This window comes from Gekko japonicus, unplaced genomic scaffold, assembly GCF_001447785.1.
Source record: "Gekko japonicus isolate JY-2015 unplaced genomic scaffold, Gekko_japonicus_V1.1 scaffold435, whole genome shotgun sequence".
Lineage (NCBI taxonomy): Eukaryota > Metazoa > Chordata > Lepidosauria > Squamata > Gekkonidae > Gekko > Gekko japonicus.
The window spans coordinates 170,228-193,305 of NW_015161417.1; the positions used below are offsets into that span (position 1 = coordinate 170,228).

At 46.1% G+C, this 23,078-nt stretch overlaps 2 protein-coding genes across 2 annotated transcripts in view; both read left to right on the plus strand.

Moving 5' to 3' along the window:
* The window catches only part of CTRC (chymotrypsin C), a 17,494-nt gene extending 17,338 nt beyond the window's left edge, over nt 1-156 (plus strand). Inside the window, exon 9 of the mRNA XM_015427848.1 lies at nt 132-156. Coding sequence (XP_015283334.1) covers nt 132-156 — 25 coding nt within the window. The remainder of the gene's footprint in view (nt 1-131) is intronic.
* An 8,338-nt stretch (nt 157-8,494) lies between these two features.
* On the plus strand, nt 8,495-22,872 carry LOC107124392 (chymotrypsin-like elastase family member 2A). Its single transcript, XM_015427858.1, is given in 8 exon segments — nt 8,495-8,556; nt 9,569-9,657; nt 12,393-12,490; nt 13,785-14,019; nt 16,423-16,453; nt 16,513-16,661; nt 18,352-18,501; nt 22,792-22,872. Coding segments are annotated over 8 exon segments (876 nt in total). The 5' UTR covers nt 8,495-8,513.
* The last annotated feature ends 206 nt before the right edge of the window (nt 22,873-23,078 follow it).

Consider the following 23,078-nt stretch of genomic DNA (forward strand, 5'->3'; position numbering starts at 1 on the left):
ATTTGATTGAAACAATCAAATTCACTCAACTTTTAATATGGAACCTATCAACCAAATTTCAAGATACTGAATTTGTGATGATCAGAACTTGAGAACTGCGTTTTTATTTTTCTGTAATCCCCCCCACCCAGTTTTGGGGTGAAGCGCAGCGTTTGAGGGTAATGGAATGTCTATACAGGGAGGGACTGTGCCACAGGGGTAGAGCATCTGCTTTGCATGCGGACGATCCCAGGTTCAATCCCCGGCATCTCCAGTTAAAAGGTTTGGGGGGGTGGGGTAATTATGAAAAGCCATGGCTTGCTGCTTACCAGTTGGAAGTAGACAAGACTGACCTTGATACACCAAAAGCCTGAGTCAGTATAAGGCTGAAACACAGGGCTATTTTTGGGCAGGAACGCACAGGAACGGGGTTCCGGCTGGCTCCTGAATTGGCCACGCCCAGCAGGAACTCATTAGCATAATAAGACACACCCAACAGCAGAAACTCATTAGGATTGGCTACATTAGGGGGTGTGGCCTAACATGCAAAGGAGTTCCTGCTACAACAAAAGCCCTGGGTTTTGACAACAAACAAGGTAAACAGAATAAGAAGCAAAAGGTGGGTGTGGCTGGTAGCATGGGGGTGTGACCTAATATGATAATGAGCTGTGTTGTCAGGGGTGTGGCATAATATGCTAATGAGTTTCTGCTGTTGGGTGTGGTCTATTATGTTAATAAGTTTCTGCTGGGCTTTTTCTACAAAAAAAGCCCTGCTGAAACATACACACACCCTGCCCATGACATTGTTTTGATATATGAGAAACCATAGCTATGTGGATTTGCTGTCTGATGACTGTGAATGGCTTGGCCTAAGAGAGCTAAAACCTAGGACAGAATGTACTCACTGTTCACTGTTGTTTGTGCATTAACAAAAAAAACCACACACACATTGTGCACGATGCATAAATAGTAGGCATATTATCCCATAACTTACTCTTATTATGCAAATAAGTGCTGTATAAATTGCATATAAAAACTTACAACTTGTGTACACAACACAAGTGAATATACAAAACCAACGATGGGAGCCAAAACCAAGGGCAGAAATATGAGTATAAAAAGGAGTTAAATGGAGAACGTTTGCTCAGCCATTAACCCAGCATAGTAGTTATTATTGTATTTGATATATTTTCCAAATTGCCTCACTAACCCTTGTTTGTTTCTTTTGTCTCACTAGCAAATCAGCCAGAACTGAGGTACATGGATTCCATCTCATTACGTTGTTAGGGTTTAATAAACCTTTTCATCACAATTGGCCTTGTTTTGATGTTTTATTATTGTGCATTTAAAAAAGTAACACCCCATAATACTTTCATCTGCATGTTCCCCAGTATTTCACAGATGCAAAACAAGGAACAAATATGCATACACAACACTCCATTTAATGTGAGTAGGAACCAAAGTGTTCTGTGAATGGGTACATGGAGGGAAGCAATTCAGGTAAACACCAGCAGAAAATGGAAACTGAGGACAGAGGCCATTTTGAATCAGCTGTCGGAAGAAGTACACAGTGTCAAGTGGGATTTGTATATTCTAAATTTTGGTCTCCTGAGACAGGACGACATTTACAGCAGTAGATTTGTACCCCAATTTTCACACCAAGAATCCCTTCCTGAGCCACTTCCTTCCTCTTGCCAATGTACAGTCCACTTAAAGACAAATTGATGGAGGGTCTTCTCCATCTTCTGTATGCCGTGTTCACGTTTTCTCTGGTGTACCTAAACTGGCAATGAATATTGTTTGCACACTGGCATCAAAATCCCATTGTTTCAGTTTTAGGGCTCACACCACTCATAAGGGGAGAGCACACTGCTCACGATCCTCCCTATGAGAATATTTCTCCTCACAGAGGGATCTGGTGGATTTCTTGTTGAATAGTTGGAACTCATACATGGTACATATTGAGGGCAAAGCTTGCATGCACCGGAGGAGTGTGGAGATGCGCCTAGATCCTAGACTGACACTCTAACCATGAACACTCCAGTGGCTTAGAATTATACAGAGCCAGTAGAGTAAGGCATCAGATTTTGGCTATCGTTAAACAGTGGCTCTGCTATTTTCAACAGTAGTTGGAATGATTTAATTTAACGTTATTATTTAAATCATTTTTAATAAAAACACCTTTCCACCCAAGTTAGAATCCCCAAGGTGGTGAACAGTCACAAACATTAAATCAAGGTGAAAAATCCATACATATATAAAACAAATTCAATTACACAAAACATATAAACACATAGACACCTGAATAGGAAGGCCCACCCTACCCGCCCCACAGATCTGACACCACCAGCCCAGCCTGAAGCGTGGCATGGGCGGGATAACCAGGCAGTCCTCCAGGAGCTATGACACTCTATGCCTACCATAGAGATCAGAAGGAAATGCTAGAGCATCACATGATGCCACCGTTTCCCCCTGCCACCCGATTCTTTCCAAACGGGGGAGGTGTTCTCAACGCTGGGGATCCTCCACCCACAACGGGGGGACTGGAACCCTAATCAGTGAGTAGAAGTGACCAGTCAGAGAGCAGACGGTGGGATGAAATGGAGCCTAAGAAAAGGTGGCATAAGCAGGCCTGGTGAACTGGAAGAAACTTAACACGTGTTATATTCTCCTTGCATCTCAGATCTAGGCAAATAGCAACTCCATCAGGGCTATTTCAAGTCAGAAAAATGACACTGTGTGGTCCAAGGCATTAGTTAAGTGCTACAAATGTACTGATTAAATGCTAGAAACACCTACAGAGAGTGATGGGGAACAGAAAGTACTGGGAGATGTTTGCACAATTATTGTTGGCTCTAGTGGTCTTTCCCCTGGTCCCTTTCCCCATTCTTCTCTCCTTGGTTAACACAGCAGTTGTTGCCAGGCATTTTTGTCTTTCCACCTGAGAAATCACTGACTTTCCCACATAAATACTTGCTAACTTTCCTTCTGATGTGCTGGTTACATTATTCTGATGCCAGCCCAGAACCCCACAGTTGGAATCAGCAGGGTCTACTTGGGTGGGCGAGGCAGTGGTCTCAACCCATGCACGCCTGAACTGTGGCTTCAAAGCAAAATTTTAACTGAAATATGAAAAAGAGATAATAATTTGGGGATGTAACTGAATTATATGGAGAAAAGTTACCATAAACAAGATTAAAGTTTAGATACTTTGGACGATCAAGGCATGAAAGTGGACTGTTTTGGTTCTCTGGGTCTTTCTCAGAACTTAATGTTTTAAGAACATAAGAGAAGCCAATGTTGGATCAGGCAAATGGTCTATCTAGTCCAACACTTTCATACAGTGGCCAAAAATACCAGGTGCCACCAGGAGGTCCACCAGGTCCACCAGTGGGGCCAGGACACTAGAAGCCCTCCCACTGTTGCCCCCCAAGCACCAAGAATACAGTGCATCACTTGCCCCAGACCGAGAATTCCTATCTATACCTTGTGGCTAATAACCACTGATGGACCTCTGCTCCATATGTTTATCTAATTCCCTCTTGAAGCCATCCATGCTTGTAGCTGCCACCAGTTCCTGTGGCAGTGAACTCCATGTGTTAATCACTCTTTGGGTGAAGAAATACTTTATTTTATCCATTCTAACCCGACTGCTGAGCAATTTCATTGAGTGCCCACGAGTTCTTGTATTTTGAGAAAGGGAGAAAAGTACTTCTTTCTTGACCTGCTCTATCCCACGCATAATCTTGTAAACTTCAATCATGTCACCCCTCAGTCATCATTTCTCCAAGCTAAAGAGCCCCAAGCACCTTAACCTTTCTTCGTAGGGAAGGTGTTCCAACTCTTTTATCGTTCTAGTTGCCCTTTTCTGCACTTTTTCCAATGCTATAATATCCTTTTTGAGGTGTGGTGACCAGAATTGTACACAGTATTCCAAATGAGGTCACACCATCGATTTATACAGGGGTATTATGTTACTGGCTGATTTGTTCTCAATTCTCTTCCTAATAATCCCCAGCATAGTGCTGGCCTTTTTTATTGCAGTCACACACTGTCTCAATATTTTCAGTGAGTGATCTACTACGACCAGGACTTTTTTGGTAGAAAACCCCCAGCAGGAGCTCATTAGCATAACAGGCCACACCCAACAGCAGAAACTCCTTAGCATATTAGGCCACACCCCCATGTTACCAGAGGTGTGGTTATCCAGCCACACCCACCTTTTGCTTCTTATTCTGTTTACCTTGTTTGTGGTCAAAACCCAGGGCTTTTTTGGTAGCAGGAACTCCTTTGCATGTTAGGCCATACACCCCTAATGTAGCCAATCCTAATGAGTTTCTGCTGTTGGGTGTTGCCTATTATGCTAATGAGCTCCTGCTGGGCGTGGCCAACTCTGGAGCCAGCCGGAACTCCGTTCCTGTGCGTTCCGGCCGAAAAATAGCCCTGACTACGACTCCAAGTTCTCTCTCTTGGTCAGTCTCTTTGGGGCTATTATGTGGGAAATCTTCTCACAGAAGAGTGATTGTTGAGCTGATGCACAAATTTAGTCTTTTGTGGGGGAGGATGGGGGAGGAACTAGGTGTTCCAGGACACCTTTAGTGAAGGACTGGAGAATGTTACTCTTGCACGATGCTAACTTGGAATAACTTCTCCTCAGAGAGATGTACTTCAGCTCAGGTCAAAAGACTCCTCAGAAGACTTGGGCTAATGTTATGCTTTTCACTGTTATCAGCAGAGTTACCAACCTCATGGTGGGACCTGAAGTACTACTGAAATTACAACTGATCTTCAGAGTACAGACAGCAATTCCTCTGATCTTCAGACTACAGACAGCAATTCCTCTGCAGGAATTTTAAGCTTTAAAGGCATCTCATCCATGTTGAGCTCTCTCCTCTCCACAAACTCCCCATTACACCACCCCCCAAAACTCAGGAATTTCCCAAGATGGAGTTGGCAAACCTATGTATCAGGCATAGTTACAGATCAGAGGATTCAGAGAATATTACATACTGGGACACCTGGGTCTTTTGTCTCTACAGATCTAGAGACACCAAAGGATTCCTGGGGAGAATATGTAGGTTGAAGGAGGAACCTTCTATTGTCCTATAGATGTCCTATTGTCCTATAGATGACAACAATGGGAAAAGTGTACGTGAAGTCGGTGTAGAGGATTACTTTAATGTTTTCACTGCTGGGAGTGATGTCAGGGATCAGGTGCATAAATATTTGTGACTAATATCGGGATGCTTTCCTAAAAATAGAAGCAGCTCGAACTGGAAATGCTGGTGATTTTAGTGAGATATCACTACTCTAAGACTGTCCAGAGAGTCTGCTTTAGATTTAGAGGTTCCTTTTAGTGAAGGGCTGCGGGAACAAGTAGTCTGGAAACAGCAGGGATCGCTGTAGATAGTGCCTTCTCCAAAACAGAGAATTCTGCCTCAGCAACTACAGTTTAAACTGTTGAGTTGGCAGCCAACCCAGTTAATTGGGGTCTTAACTGGGATCTCTGCAGTCAAATTCTCTGGCCAGTGCTCCACACTGGCTAGTTGTTAGGCTGCGCTGCAGAGTTTGTTTTCAAAATTTCTTGACCATTGCTGAGGTGGATGCGAGAGGCAAAAGGCAGCTAGGCCAGCCATTCTCAAACTCCTTCAATGGGATCCACTTCTAATCTTACTGAAAGTTGACATGGTGTAGTGGTTAGAGAGTCGGACTAGGTTCTGAGAGACCCAGGTCTAAATCCCTACCCTGCCATGGAAGCTTGCTGCTGGGTGACCTTGGGTTAGTCACTCTCAGAGAAAAGCAGCATATAATTATATTTTAGGACCCATTTGGAAATAACTACACTATTTCCCCCCCTCCAGAACCCAGCACTGAAGCATTGGTTAACACTGAACAATATTTTTTTATATTTTTCCTGCTTGGTGGTAGAAAGTGCCATCAAGATGCAACGAGGAAGAGGAAGAGGATTTATGCCCCATCCTTCACTACCCGAAGGAGTCCCAGAGCAGTTTACAATCTCCTTTCCCTTCCCCTTCCCACAACAGACACCCTGTTAGGTAGGTGGGCTGAGAGAGCTCTGTCGAGGACTGCCCTTGAGATAACAGCTCTGAAAGAACTTATGATTGACCCAAGGTCACACCAGCAGCTGCAAACCCAGTTCTCCCGGATTAGAGTCCGTGCTCTTAACCACTTCGTCAAAGTGGCCCTCAAGTGTTTTAGAGAGTGGATGGGACCAGGTGGGGCTTTTACCTAGCACTCCTGACTGGCCATTGGAGATTTGATTGGCTATGTAGGTTTTTGAAAACGTTGCTTTGGCAACAGCTGCTACCACAGTGCAAGGATCATCACTGTGTGACTGAAGGTAAGCTGTGGCAGCCATTTTGTGGCTGGCTCTGCCTCCTGCAGCAGCCAGTCTGTGACCGCCATTTTGTGCCTTCGCCCACCATGCTCTGTCGGAATTCCAAAGATGCCCAGGGTGTTCAAGGCAAGGGACGTTCAGAGATTGGTACAGCCTGGGTCATCCAGGGCTTTTCTTGCTTACTGTTTATAACTAGATAGCCTTACTGAACAACAGGCTGTATTTCACGGTCATTTCTCATGCTAGAAATAACCTCAAATTTATCATCAGGCCTCACAGGGCCTTCTCTCCTACCTCACCCCCCTGTTCACCTTTCTCTTTCTGGGTTTTGCAACCCACCTGTGAGAAGCCCATTTTGTGCCTTCGCCCACCATGCTCTATCGGAATTCCAAAGATGCCCATGGGCTCAAAACGATTGGGGACCCCTGCCACAGGGTGTTCAAGCCAAGAAACGTTCAGAGATTGGGTCATCCAGGGCTTTTCTTGCTTACTGTTTATAACTAGATAGCCTTACTGAACAACAGGCTGTATTTCACGGTCATTTCTCATGCTAGAAATAACCTCAAATTTATCATCAGGCCTCACAGGGCCTTCTCTCCTACCTCACCCCCCTGTTCACCTTTCTCTTTCTGGGTTTTGCAACCCACCTGTGAGAAGCTGAGGACTTTTTGGCCCTGAATCCCAATCTGAGAACCACTGAGCAAGGTCCAAGGTTTCATGGAGGCCGTTTCGAGGTGGCATGAGAAAGGAGAAAGGTGCGGTAGTGGCACCATGCCAGTCTTCAAGGCAGTTTCTGTAAAGCCAGAAAATACACACACGCACTCAGAATGCCAACTTTCCATCCTAGCTAAGAAAAAGGAAAGGCTTAATGGCCTTGCAGAGCCTGACAGCAAAAAGGAAGCACTTGAAGAAAGTCTTGGGAATGCTGCACATGGAAAAGGACTAAACTTTACCTGCTTCCCTGCAGGTACAGCCCGTGAGGTCCAAGCTACCTGGTACACTGCTGCATTGCAACTAGGGGTGTCAACATCCAGGCAGGGTCTGTGGATCTCTTGGAATTACAATTGACCTCCAGACTACATAAATCAGTTCTTTATTAATAATGTATTTGTTTAAAACATTTGTTCCACTTCTCCTGGAGAAAATGGCTGCTTCAGAAGGTGTACTGCCGGGCATTATACCCTACTGAGTTCTTTCCCCTCCCTAAACTCCACTCTCCCAGGCTCCACCCTCAAATCTTCCGGTATTACAAACCTGGAGCTGGCAGCCCTAGGGGCAACTGGGACATTTCCCTCCCTAACTGCCTTTCCTTTGGCAACTTGTACCTTAGAGGGAGCAAGCTGTGAGGAGGAATACAACAGATGGGAAAAGTGGAGGAATGGAACCCTGATCTATGACCCTGAGAGCCAGTTTGGTGTAGTTGTTAAGAGCACGGACTCTAATCTGGGAGAACCGGGTTTGATTCCCCACTCCTCCACACACAGCTGCTGGTGTGACCGTGGGTCAGTCACAAGTTATTTCAGAGCTGTTGCCTCAGGAACAGTCCTCAAAAGAGCTCTCTCAGCCCCACCTGCCTCACAGGGTGTCTCTTGTCGGGAGGGGAAATGAAAGGAGATAGTAAGCTGCTCTGAGACTCCTTCGGGTAATGAAGGGCAGTGTATAAATCCAATCTCTTCTCCTCCTCCTCCTCCATATGACCCCACCACACCACCACACTGCTTATTGTAACAAAACAACACATCTGAGCCTAGATGGCCCAGGCTAACCCGATCTTGTCAGATCTCAGAAACTAAGCAGGGTCCGCCTTGGCTAGTTCTTGGATGGGAGACCACCAAGGAAGTCCAGTGTTGTTGCACAGAGGCAAGCACTGGCACACCACCTCTATTCATCTCTTCCCTTGAAAACCCGAAGGGATTGCCAAAACGTTGGCTGCAACCTGATAGCACTTTCCACCACCTAAGAATAGCCTTTGTGTGAGAGAATAAGCAGGTGTCTGATCTACCAATTTGGCATGCCCCGTGGAAGGTGGAAACGGAAAGACGCCTATCAGCACACAACAGGCCAAGTCTCGGTGTTAACCTTTACCTTAATGATGCCGACAACTTGGGCAGTGATAAACTCTCTGAGGGTATAAAGTGAACAGACAGAGTTCTTCTCGACACTCTTGCACTCAACGATGATCCGGGTCCTCTTTGCTGTGCTTGCCTTGGCCTCTGCGGGTACGATTCCAACATATCATAAGCAAAAGGAAATACTATATTTCATGCAGTACGCAATTAGCTTCTGGGATCCATTGCTGCCACAAGATACAGTGATGCTCACTCCTGTGATAAATGGCTTTTAAAAAAAGATTAGAGGGAACTTTCTGGAGGCTCAGCTGCTCAACAGCTATTAGCAATGCTAGCCAAACACTGAATCTCCTCGGATAGAGGTAGTGCATCTCTGAGCATCTCTTACAAGGGACAAGCAACACCTCCATTACATTCTGCTTCTTGGGGGCATCTCTTTGCCCACTGTGGGAGACTCAGTTCTGGACAAGGTGGAGTATGGCCTGATCCTGTGAATCTATCTGGGACTGCTTGTATGGATTGACTACTGGTTGGTTAGACATCAGTCCAATGTATATTCTGGATGGGAGCTGTCAAAAATAGCTGCAGAAAGGGAGAAACGGGTACAAAACGGAGAGTTGTTCAGTAGGGAGTGAGTTTATTGTGCAGCTAAAACCCAAGAAATTTATCCTGGCTGCTTGTCTATTTGTTGCATCTGTGCCTTTCGTTGACTACCTGTAGCTCAGTTCTTTCGGCCACCTTTGTTCTGGTAGGCCACTTAAAATGGCTCAAGGAAGCTCTTGCAGACCTGCAAAAGAATGCTGTTAATACATACCACTGTTTATACCAGGAAACATGGAGAAGTGTTGCCGTTTCCCATTGCACATCAGGCATTTGTGATGCTTTGCTGGTGGCAGACAAACACATGGTGCTGACTCTGCCTGATTTGAGATAGGAAAAAAACCCTGTTATTTTCGGCCCCAGAACTCCAACAGCAGCCACAAGAGAACATTAACTGGAGGGGGGGAGGGGGCACCCAAGTCAGAGTGAAAAGACAATTTGTACAACCAAAATTTGCAACAATATACAAGTGCCTTGAACACAGGTTGCAAAGAAATAAAAATCTAATAGCTCTCTCTGATTGCCACAGTGACTCATAATATCTGTCTCATGTCACTTGCAGCTTTGGGATGTGGAGTCCCAGCCTTCCAGCCTAACCTGTCCAGAGTTGTGGGGGGAGAAGCTGTTAGACCCAACAGCTGGCCATGGCAGGTAAGTAACCGTCTCTCAATCCTAGCAAGAGGGGTCCCCTCCCCCTTTTCCTTGTGATTTGCTGGATACAACGTAGGCAGAGTTTTCACATGTCTAGTGCAGTATGTTATTTTTAAATCTGTAGTGGTTCATTGCGCTGACTCTAATCTGGGAGAACCAGATTTGATTCCCCACTCCTCCACTCGCAGCTGCTGGATGACCTTGGGCAAGCCGTAGTTCTGTCAGAGGTGTACTTGAAAAAAGAGCAGTTACTGTCAGAGCTCTCTCACAGGCAGTGTTCCCTCTAAGCTGAGTTAGTGTGAACTAGCTCACAGTTTTTTTAGCCTCCAGCTCACACATTTTTTGTCTTAGTTCAGGAAGGATGGCTCCGGAGCAAGCTAATTTATGCAGTCGCCAAATCACTCGCTTACAACTTTGCCAGTAGCTCACAAAGTAGACTTTTTGCTCACAAGACTCCGCAGCTTAGAGGGAGCAATGCTCACAGGGTGTCTGTTGTGGGGAGGGGAAGGGAAAGGAGTTTGTAAGCCGCTCTGAGACTCCGAGTGAAGAGCGGGGTATAAATCCAATCTCCTCTTCCTCCTCCTCTTCTTCTTCTTTCATCTATCATCTATCTATCATCTCTGTGTTGTTTTACGTGGCAGGGTATGAGCTTTCGTGAGTCACTGCTCACTTCAGTGACTCACAAAAGTTCATACTCTGCCACAAATACTCTTTTCTACTGCTACAGACAGACTAACAGGGCTACCCATCTTGTGTTGTTTTAGTACATATTGTTTTTGCTGTGACCCCCCCCCAGGCATGTGCCACTTCCAAGGGGGGGGGGCAGAACCTAATAGACTTGTGCTAAAATATCCATATAGTGAACACAGGGAGTCCAAAATCCATGGTGTTGCCCTCCTTGCGGGGGAGGTGTGTGTTATGGGGCTGATGCTCCCAGCCATGGCTCACAGGCCTGCCAATCCATTGAGGGATGTCTGAATTATAATGGTAACAATGTTTTCAAAGAAAGGATAAAAATTTTGGCCAGGATTTCAGATCTGAAACGGCAGTGCAGACATTTTACCTCAGAATTCAAAACATCACTACTTTTCACATGTCCCTTGAGGACGCTGATGTTAGGGTAGCGTGCAATATGAAATTATTGTACACTGTCAACTGGAAAGCAGTTTGAGTGAACAACGCTTCAGGCACACTTCCCGAACGGGACAGAAGCATTTTTGTGTGAACAGGTAAATATATTCCGTCAGGGACCAGTTACTAAAACGGGTCTGTCTGAAATGACAGAAAAAATCTGTTAGTGACCAGTTCATGAAACGGAATACATAGGCTGTCTGAAATTGGCCATTATTAAGTACCACTTTTGATGACACATCCGATTCTGATAGATATTTAAGATCGGTGCAAAGTCTGCTACCGCATATTATCAAAATACATATTGGCGCTTCCCACCTACCCCAAACAGCGAAAATTGAAGTGGGGTTGTTCTTTCTGAGGAAAGAGCATTGAAGACTTATATAGTGTCTTGGTAATGTTGATTTTATGTATAGGTTTACAAATGGAGCATCCAATAGGCTACGAAAGCCCACAGCAAAAGCTCTTCCCGCATCAGATCTCCCACTTTCCCCAGCCAACAATCCATCCTTGCAGCTGCCATTGTCCTCTCCTGCTTCCAATCTTGCTAAACTCCTAGTTTTGACCACACTTTCATTATATATGAACTGTTTCTTTGCCCTTCCCACCGCTTTGGTTAGCGACACTTCTCCCCAAAACTGGAGGGGGAGAGATTTCCAGGGCATTAAAGAATATATTCCCAAGCAATCAAGGAACATTTCATATTCTTCTGTCAAGTTCCTACCTACCCGTTTGTCTGACAGGCAAGAACCAGAACAATGGTTTTCATGCGAACTGAGACAGCAAAACACAAGGTTATTAAACATTAGAGCACATCGACTATCAGGCGCTGTCAAATACAGTCTGTCAGGTTTCAAATATTGAAATGAAGTATGAAAGCCAGCCATCCTGGGTTGTCAAATACCAGTATCAAGCTAGTTTGGCCTCAGGTCTGAACATATGATGTTACAGTCCCTCCACTTGAATTTGGAGGCAATGTCCTGTGGGTGCAGTGCACAGACAGTGCGGTACAGTGGTTAAGAGAGTCAAACTAGGATTGGAGACACCCAGGGTCAAACTCTCACACTGCTAAGGAAGCTTATTGGATAATTCTGAACCAGACCCTCTTTCTCTCATTGCATCTACATCGCAGGGTTATTTCTGTGAGGATAAAAGGGAGAAGTGAAGAATGTTTTAAGCCACGGTGGCTTCCCATTAGAGAGAAAAGAGTGGTGTAAATAGCTAAATAAAACCAATAAGGTCATGTTGTTGTTGTTCAGTCGCACAGTCGAGTCCGACTCTCCGCGACCCCATGGACCAGATCATGCCAGGCCCTCCTGTCTTTTGCCATCCTCTGAAGTTTGCTCAACTTCATGTTTGTTGCATCTATGACACTGTCTAACCATCTCATCCTTTGCTGTCCCCGTCTTCTTTGACCTTCAATCTTTCCCAGCATCAGGGTCTTCTCCAGTGAGTGCTCCCTTCTCAATTGGTGAGCTTCAGTTTCATTATCTGGTCTTCCAGGGAACAGTCAGGGTTGATTTCTTTTAGGATTGACTGATTTGATCTTCTTGCAGTCATGTACCCACTTTCAAGGCTGACCCTATGACTTTGCTCATTTCCAGGCCTCTCTTCAGTACAGTTCCAGTGGCAAATGGCATCACACATGTGGGGGGACCCTTATTGCTACCAACTGGGTCATGACGGCAGCACACTGCATCAGGTACACAAAATTTGGGGCTTCTTCAAGCCTAGAACAGAGCCAGAATGCAATGTTGAAACTTTGGGAAGTTAGAAAATTCCAAATGTGTTTGAGTCTGAATGACTGTTCCCCCAAACGACACTTCAGTATCCAAGCAAAAATGCTGGGTGAGCGAGACAGAATTCTGGGATGGATTACAGTTTGCTTTGATGTTTATTCAGGTTTTTTTTAATGAGGACAACTCCCAATAATGGAACTAGGCATAGAATCTAACTATGCATGAAAGATGTAGGTCTCTTTCTGGATTGCACATTTTCCAGATATTTTTGCCCTTTAGACAGATCCACTAGGGAAACATAAGTAAAGTAAAGGTAAAGGTTTCCCTTGCTCGAAAGCCAGTCGAATCCAACTCTAGAGTGCGGTGCTCATCTCCATTTCCAAGCCAATGAGCCAGCGCTGTCCAAAGACATTTCCACAGTCATGTGGCCAGCATGACTAAACACCAAGGCGCACGGAACACTGTTACCTTCCCACCGAAGCAGTACCTATTTATCTACTTGCAATTTCTTGCTTTCGAACTGCTAGGTTGGCAGGAGCTGGGGCCATGCGACACACTCAGGTCTCGAACTGCTCGAGCTCAGCATCTTAACCTCTGAGCCACCATGGAAACAAGTTTGGGGATATTTTCTCTCTAACATGACGGGTTCTCCACAACATCCATTCATTTTCTTGTTACTGTCTTCACACGAAATATAAGCGACTGCACTTTTTGTCGTGAAAATGCAGTCCCAGCTTCTGAAGGATGAGATGTGGAATTGTAGAAGTGATGGGATGATGCCACTGGGTTGCCAATTCCAGCTTGGGAATTTCCTGGAGGTTTGGTGATGATGCAAGGGGGCAGGCAGCTCAGGAGAGATATGATGCCCATGAGTCTCCCAACGAGTCTCTGAAGCGGCCGTTTCCTCCAGGGGAACTGATCCATGTAGTCTGGAGATCAGCTGCAAATCCTAGAGATCTCCAGGCTGACGATACGAATCATTGTTTTATCAAACTGTAAGGCAAAATGGTGAAATACAGTAAGCAGATCAACTCTGCCAGCCCCAGCTGTTATGTTTCAAGGTGACAAGAAGTACAAGGCAGAGTGGAACTATGCAGAAGGCAGCTGGATTGATTCTGACTAGCTGAAAACATCAGTGGCCGGGGAACCTGGCAGGCAGAAAGCTGCTTGGTGTCAATCAATTCAGGCATTTGAACGAAAATGCCCAGTGCAGACCTGACTGATCTCTGGCTGTTTTCCCTCTTTTGCTTTCTCCAGCTCTTCTCGGTCCTACCGCGTGCTGCTTGGGAAGTATGACCTGACAGCCAGTGAGAAAGGATCACTCACAGTGTCTGCACAAAAGATCGTGGTGCACCCCAAGTGGGACTCGAGCAAGGTTTCCAACGGGTAATTTGACAGCTTTTCTTGAAGCAGAGGATTAAAGATTAAGGTTGCCAGTTCCTCTCCCTTATACCTCTGGTTTGGTGGCCAGAATATTTTGGAGTCAAATGGGGTCCTTGGAGTATCATCCGCTCATGCGCACTTGTTCAGCCTGCAGAGTGGTGTGCTCTCTTCCAGTGCACTGTTTCTCATGATGGCTTTATGGGCGACTGCAAAACGCTAGCGCCTACATTCTACACTAGAATAATCCCAGCCACACAGCCAACAGTCCGAGCTAGTTGGTCCTACCCAGGGGTCATTTCGTAGAAAAAGGAGCTCATTAGCATAACATATTTGCATATGCCACACCCCCTGACATCACCGGAAGTGTGTCAGAAGGCAACACCCACCGCTCAGGCTCCACTGAACTATTTTGGATGGCTAGCTATTGGGGGGGGGGGCGACGTGCAGATCTGTCCTCACAGAGGAGGGAGAGCTTGTACCTGAATAAGACTTGGTCTTAAAGGTGCCACTAGACTGTGTTGGACTGGGGGGCCGGGGGGAGCTCTGCAACTTACCTGGCTGCTTCTTGCTCTGACTGAGGGCTGCTGAGAGCAGGGGGTGGGGCTTGTTGCATGTGCCCGCCCCCTGGGCTCTTTACTGCCGGAGCTCCGCTCCTGTGCGCTCCTGCAGGAAATGACCCCTGGTCCTGCCACGTTCCCTGAAACGGGGAATTTCCCCTTTTCTAACTAGGGGAAGAATGCATGATCTTTCCTGCAACATTCCAATTTATCTTGATTCCCCATTTCTGTAAATGAAATGTGAATAATTATTTTCCATTCATATTTTACAGACTTTCTTCTCTACTGGTCCCAAATGCCCAAGGAAGGGGTCAATAAGGAAACAGCACAGGGGAAGAGTTAATTTCCCCCTTCCCCAACACTGTGTTACCAGTCCATATTAGGATCCCATCCCGGGGGGATGCTTTTTAAATCTATGCTACACAGGGGGGGGTTGATTGTGAACACACACACACAATGTGAACCTGCCTTATACTGAATCAGACCATCAGTCCATCAAGTTCAGTCTTGTCTACTCGGGCTGGCAGCAGCTCTCCAGGGTCTCAGGTGGAGGTCTTTCACATCACCTGCTACCTGTTCCTTTTAACTGGAGATGCCGGGGATTGAACCTGGGAGCTTCTGCATGCCACATAGACGCTTTACCACCGAGCTGCAGTCCCTATGTAATGGGTGGTTTGAGCCATAGTGTTTGTGCATGTGCATTTCTGTGTACATGCGCTACAGCCAGGATGCATCTGTCCTGTCTCTCATTTAACATCTAGAAAACCAGAGGAAGGGGCTGAAACCTCACAGGTGACAATGCTGGTTACCCACATTGACTACTGTGTTGAAAATGTTGTAAAATAGTCAAAAAGTGTTTAATACTTAGACTATTAATGGATCTTGCTCTATTGGATATTCATTTCATCAGTGCTGTCTCCTTGTGGTGCTTTCCCTTGCCTGGAGGTAAACGGATCATTCCGTATAAGTGACAGATTGTAGGGCAGCGATCAAAATAATCTAACAGAGAGCTTTTAAATTCTCAAAGGGAGAATGGCTGTTGGCATCTCCTTCCTGGTAGCCTGTAGTGCATCTGGAATTTTGGTTGACACCCAAGACCACCTAATCGAGCCTAATCCATGTATTACAAAGTCCTTGCATCCTCTGTTCCCCCCACCCCCATTCTGAGAGCCAGTTGGGTGTAGTAGTTAGGAGCACGGACTCTAATCTGGGAGGACCAAGTTGGATTCCCCACTCCTCCATATGCAGCTGCTGGTGTGACCTTGGGTCAGTCACAAGTTCTCTCAGAGCTGTTCTCTCACGTACCATTCTCGAAAGAGCAGCCTTAAATTTCCTGGTGGCAGCCGGAATACCCAGTAGAATAAAATATAAAGAACACTTTTAAAGGGAAACCAGACCTCCCCAATTAAGGGGACATCACAGTGACAGATTGTAGGGCAGCGATAAAAAAAATCTAACAGAGAGCTTTTATATTCTCAAAGGGAGAATGGCTGTTGGTATCTCCTTCTCTTCCTGGTAGCCTTTCGTGCATCTGGAATTTTGGTTGACACCCAAGACCACCTAATCAAGCCTAATCCATGTATTACAAAGTCCTTGCGTCCTCTGTTCCCCCCACCCCCATTCTGAGAGCCAGTTGGGTGTAGTAGTTAGGAGCACGGACTCTAATCTGGGAGGACCAAGTTGGATTCCCCACTCCTCCATATGCAGCTGCTGGTGTGACCTTGGGTCAGTCACAAGTTCTCTCAGAGCTGTTCTCTCACGTACCATTCTCGAAAGAGCTCTCTCAGCCCCACCTACCCCACAGGGTGTCTATTGTGGGGAGGGGAAGGGAAAGGAACTGAATCCCCAGTTGTGCGTGGGCCTGATTTGCATCAGGACCACAGTGGGCAGTGAGAAGAGGTTTAAGCCTTTCCCTTGTGTGGGAAATGGTCCCAACCCGAAATGGTCACCCAAAGAACTGCTATTTGCCCTGCTGGGGAAAAATTTATGGATACTCCTCCATCTTGCATGACTGGACCTAACGTCTCTCGGGTTTGGACTCTTCACAGCAAACGGTGCGTCCCCAAAAGTCCTCCAGCAAGGCCGCCTGCTTGTGGTGAATCACGCGACCTGCTCCCAGTCCAGCTGGTGGGGCAACACAGTCAAAACCAGTATGGTCTGCGCGGGCGGTGATGGCATCATATCTAGCTGCAATGTGAGTATCATCTGGTTTGGGAAGGAAGGAAGCCGAGCTCTGCAGCTTGGAAGCCCACGTTTATCAACAGGGCTCAAGCAGGCCAAAGAACCAATTTTGTGCTGGGTGATTTCCTAGGCATGGTTTGAGCAGTGACACAGATTTTGAGAAATATCCATGCATCCTCCTACAACAGAAAGTTCTGAATGGGAGCTCCTTGCAGACACAAAGGCAGTGCCTCCTGGGGTGATGCGAAACGCCTCTTGCTCCAAAGAGGTAGAGGGAAAAGTCAGGATTCATTGCTCAGAACTGAAGGCTTCTGACCAGTCTTGAATGTTGGAAAGAGTTCTGTTAGGCTTTAGAGCATTGGCAAATTAGTCATTTTCCAAGTTAAGATTTTTATTAGTAAATTTATATCCGTCAGGTAGGTTTAGACACTTATCGTCTCCATCCCCATTCTGCTTTAGTTATAGTGCAAAACTAAGCATGTATAAAAAGGTAAAGGTAAAGGTTCCCTTGCTTGAAAGCCAGTCGAATCCGACTCTAGGGTTGCGGTGCTCATCTCCGTTTCAAAGCCGAAGAGCCAGCGCTGTCCAAAGACATTTCCGTGGTCATGTGGTCGGCATGACTAAACACCAAGGTGCACGGAACGCTGTTACCTTCCCACCGAAGTGGTACCTATTTATCTACTTGCAATTTCTTGCTTTCGAACTGCTAAGTTGGCAGGAGCTGGAACTAGAGACGGGAGCTCACTCCGTCATGCGGCACCTGGGTCTCAAACTGCTGAACTACCGACCTTCCACAGCCTGCAGTTCAGCGCCTTAACCACTTGAGCCACCGCAGCTCATGTCTACTTGGAAGCAAATTCTAATGAGTTCAATAGGACACACTCCCTGGTACATGTGCATAGGATTGCAGCATGTGTGACCATCTAGAGCGGGGTGGCCAAACTTGCTTAGCATAAGAGCCACATAGAATAAATGTCAGATGTTTGAGTACTGCAAGACAGGAACAAATATTACACGTTTTTATTAGAAAATATGCAAATTTGCTTTTTTTATTAACATTAAATGAGACTGCCAAAAATAAAAAACAAAAGGGGTAAAAGCAGATATTGATAATGATGTTTATTTGTCCAATGATATTTATTTGTTTGCTAATGATATTTAGCTTCCCCAGCTGCCCTGCTGGGAGTCACACAATATATGTGAAAGAGCCGCATGTGTCTCCCGAACCACAGTTTGGCCACCCCTGATCTAGAGCAAGGGTCACCGACATGATGCCTGTGGCCACCAGCCTTTTCCTGGTGCCCACCAGGTGTTTTCAGAAAGTGGGCAGGGCTGGTTGGAGTTTGTATCCAGGAGGGTCTTCTGATTGACTGTGCAGATTGAAAGGCACCCTGTTAAACAGAGTTTCTGCCTTAAATCTTAAAGAACTGGTATGAGTGTCAAGCATAACCTTGCTGACATTTTGTGGTTGCCTCCACTTCCTGCAGCCTCCATTTTGTCGTCACCTGTGTGACTGTGTCAGAGTTCCGGAAGGTGCCCACGGGCTCAGAAAGGCTGGTAACCCCTCATCTAGAGCACCAGTTTGCAGGGGTTGCCACAGCAGAAGGGATGTGGGCTTTCTGCCTCACTGCAAGCCGTTCCGCTGCTCAAACATGGCAAGGGATTGCCTTCCAGGAGCTACATTCAGTTGTGTTTTTTTGCAGGGGGACTCCGGCGGTCCGCTCAACTGCAAATCCGGCAGCAAGTGGGAGGTGCACGGGGTGGTCAGTTTCGGCTCTTCTCTGGGATGCAACTACGTCCGCAAGCCTTCCGTTTTCACTCGAGTATCTGCTTTCAATGACTGGATCGCTCAGGTAAGTTCTTGCAACGTGTCACTTGGGTGGGTGGGGGGCTGATTACTTGCTAGTTCAGAGAGATGCAATGTCAAGAGTGCGCTTGGCTGCAAAAATCTTCAAGAGATGGTGTTATGTATTGTGTTATAGCCTGAATTATAGAATGAGCCTGAGTTTCAGTCACAAGCTCCATAGACTCTCAGTATCCAAAAATCAACAGCCCGATTGGCTGTCATTGTGCAATGGGCCAATCAGAGAAGACTAAGACTTTCGGCGGGAACAAACTCTACTGGTCCTAAGCACTCACTTATGATTGGACTTTACTGTTCTAGGGGTGTGGTTTAAAAGGTAAAGGTCCAGGTTCCCTTGCTCGAAAGCCAGTTGAATCCGACTCTAGGGTTGCGGTGCTCATCTCCGTTTCAAAGCCAAAGAGCCAGCGCTGTCCGAAGACATTTCCGTGGTCATGTGGCCGGCATGACTAAACACCAAGGTGCACGGAATGCTTAGCCAGTTCTAAACTGTATATAAGTTGGAGTTATTCTAATAAACTAAATCACTGATTAAAGAAAGACCTGCCTGATTTCGAGTTACAACAGATGGGGAGACTTTCCTTCCTACTAGGGCCCAGCTACAGTCCCTAGGCCTGGGTCAAGTTGCTTCCCTTCTGCCTGCTGTAACTCTGGGAAGTGATCCAGTATAGCAGGGATCCTCAACATGGTGCCCATGGGTGCATGGTGCCCACTGACTCTTTTCCTGGTGCCCGCTGTTTTTAGGAAGTAGGCGGAGCCAGGTGGAGCTTTTGCCCAGCAGGGCTTCTGCGTGGCCACAGGGAATCTGATTGGCCGTGAAGGTTTTAACAAGTTGCTTTAGCGCAAGGATCTTCACTGTGTTACTGTATTTTAAAAGGCACCCTGTTAAGCAGAGCTTCTGCCTGAAATGTTGAAAGAGTTTGTACTAGAGTTATGCATAACCTCATTCCCTGACCTTGTGTGGTTGGCTCCACCTCCTGTGGCAGCCATTTTGGAGTGGATTCCAACTCCAGCAGCAGCCTTTTTGTGGTGGTGCCCTCCGCCCTCTGCCAGAATTCCAAAAGCGCCTGCATGCTTAAAAAGTTTGGAGAACCCGGCAGTGCAGTACAGAATATGGGTATGGAACCTTTCACAGGTATCCCCCGCTTCCCCCTTCAGAGCACACAGAAAGAAGGGGGCCTTGAACCAAGAGGAAAGGTTGGATATAAATGTTTAAATAAATAAATAAGGAGGACCAGGGAACACCAGCCACAGATATTAGGAAGCCAGAAATAATTATCTGTAAGACTGTGTCAGTAGTTACTGTGGCAGAATGGGCCTGCAGGCTCTATTCTGCCCTGCCTTCCAGGATTTTTGTTAACACCTGGAGTTGTTTGTCTTTTCACACTTGAGTAGCCTGCCACCACCAACCAACCTTTGTAAGGAATTGCCCACTGGGAGGGTCAGGACCAACGCTCCCTCTAAGCTGCGGAGTCCTGTGAGCAAAAAACCTACTTTGTGAGCTGCTGGCCTTAAAGTTATGAGTGGGCGATTTGACTACAGCACAAATCAGTTTGCTTGGGAGCCATCCTTCCTGAGTGAAGACAAAAAGGTGTGAGCCGGGGGTTAAAAATCTGTGAGCTAGCTCACACTAACTCAGCTTAGAGGGAACCCTGGTCAGGACTCCCAGCTTCCTTTCCCAGTTCGGAGGCCTTGCCTCTGTGTCTCCTGCTGCCCAGTGCCAGGTCACCATGGAGACAGGTTACTGCCTTGTGAGTCCCTGGAGGAATAGCCACTTGCCAACTGCCTGCCTCCCCCCCCCCGGCGTTCCTTTTAAAATAGCATGTAGGAGACAGTGGAGGTCTGTGTGGTACAGAGAGCCACTGCCAGTATCAAAAGTTATAAAGTATTTATTAAAAAGAAAATGTTCACATGCATACTTTTAGCACAGCACCAGATTGAGCAAGGGGTTCAAAAGAAATGGTTAAAATTCAAATCCTCTGTCCCTTTCTATATACATGCCCTATCAGATATTAAAATATAAGACAGGCTCTTTAGTTTAGGAGTTCTAGATCTCTACAGAAGTACCATTACTTTGACGCTTTCTCCAGCTCTCCAGGCAAGCACGTGGTCAAAAATGGCTGCTTTCTCAGTGGACTGTCTGCTGTCATGGATGTAGCACCCCCCAAAAAAGAGACCTCCTTCCCATTGCAAGGATTTTTTTTATCATATCTGTTTCTCTTCCCACTGACCTGGTCAGGCCAGGACAAGGAAGCTTTTCCTGAAGCTTCTTCCTGGAGATAATTCCTGGATCCATTCTAGTCTAAAGTCCTTCAAATCTCTGTTCCCTGCTTGGAGAAGGGGAAGAGTTTGACCCACCTATTATCTCTCCTGCTAGATCCATTAGCATTTGTATGAAGGTGAGCTGAGGTGCCTCTGGGAACCAATTGAACTGACCCCCCCCCCCGGTCTGTTCTCTGCCCCAAGGCGGTGGGACTTTTAAAATCCAATGTGGAGGTTTTGCACATTCCAAACTTTCCAGGAAAAAATGCATTTCTTCACAGTTGCTTCTATAATTTTCATATTCAATGCTCTCTTATCTACATCTGCCTGGACCAGGGCCACATTTTGTAGTCATTCTCAGCCATAACTTTCAGGCAGTGTGGTTGCCATGCTGGGAGGGCATTTTCTGTTAACTGGCCACTGATTGGGAGCTGGCCTTCTGCAGAAAATCCTGGGGCCCCAGGAAAGACCTATGCATTCCAGGGGGCCATTTGTTGAAAGTTTTTGCACGCTGATAGAGAGATGTATGTGTATATTGTTACAATCTGCATGTACAATAAAAATTGTTTTCTTATGGACAAGTCCTAGCTCTGTTTTTATACTGTAGGGTAATTGTTGCGATTCATGTAGTTGCCCTGAGCTTTTGGGAGGGGAAGCAGGATATATACATACTTTAAGCAAATAAATATTTCAAAAGAGAAGACAAAAAGGCAAAGAAATCCAAATCTCCTGCTAACTGAAATGTGACACTGTGGTGTAGTGGTTAGAGTGCCAGACTAGGATCTGGGAGACCCAGGCTCGAATCCCTGCTCTGCCATGGAAGCTCGCTGGGTGACCTCGGGCCAGTCACTGTCTTAGCCTAACCTCCCTCACAGGATTCTTGTGAGTAAAAAAGATGGAGGAGAGGTTGCCAACTCTGGGTTCAGAAATACCTGGAGGTGTGAGGGTGGAGCCTGAGAAGACGGGGTTTAGGAAGGGGAGGGACCCCAGTAGGATATAATGCCATGCAGTCCATCTTCCAAAGCAGCTGTTTTTTTCCAGGAGAAGTGGAATAAATGTTTTAAATAAACCAAAAATGAATAAAACAACGCTTGAGTCCAGTGGCACCTTTAAGATCAATGAAGTTTAATTCTGGGTGATAAGCTTTCGTGTGCAAGCACACTTCTTCATATAGCTTCTTCAGATTAAAGGTAAAGGTAAAGGTTCCCTTGCTCGAAAGCCAGTTGAGTCCGACTCTAGGGTTGCGGTGCTCATCTCAGTTTCCAAGCCAAAGAGCCAGCGCTGTCCGAAGACGTTTCCGTGGTCATGTGGCCGGCATGACTAAACACCAAGGCGCACGGATCTTCAGATTGCATGCACTTTGTTGATCTTAAAGATGCAACGTTTGAGCCCAGGGGAACCTTTACGATCAACAAAGTTTAATTGTGGGTATAAGCTTTGGTGTGCAAGCACACTTCTTCAGCTACCTGAAGAAATATGCATGCACACAAAACCTCATATCCAGAATTAAACATTGTTGGTCTTAAGGTGCCACTGGACTCAAACGTTGTTCTGTTGCTTCAGACCAACACGGCTACTGACCTGGAAAAATAAATAAGAAATCTATATAGTTGGGACATCAGTTGTAATTCCAAGAGATCCCCACCTGGAGGATCGCAACCCTAAGGAGGGGAGAATGATATAAGCCACTTTGGGTCCCCATTGGGAGAAAAGCAGGGTATAAATGAAAGAAAGAAATATCACCATTTTCCTTTCTCTCTTGAACGCTCTATAGGTGATGAAAAACTATTAACCCACGGAGCGCTCTGTGACAGTGAGTTCCGGTTGGTGACGTCATCAAAAATAAAAAAAAGCTGTGGAACGAACAAAAAAGAAAAACATCAATAAAGTAACCAACACTCTGCAGTCCGTGGGCATCTATCTATAACTCCTTGGTTATACTCCCAGGGTGTTTTTAGGCAGAGATGCTTAAGAACACCCTAGTTGTCTCTGCTCTTTCTTTTCCTGCGTTTTAAAAAAGGTTGTGCAGTATGCAACACGGGAACTGGACGGCTGCCGTTCAGACAAGGAGCTACGAAATTCCAGGAAGGCATCTTATTAAGTTCCTCCAAAAGTCGCAGGCCTGATTATTAGTTTGTAGTGCTTTGGAGGCAGGAGATCTATTTATTTATTTGTTATTTATAGTTCGACTTTCTCAGGTGGACTCAAAGGCGGATCACACAGAGTGGGACAATACAATCAACGGGTGGGACACTCAACAAACAATGCAATAGGATTAGGGTTGTAGAACCAACCAGAAGTCTAAAA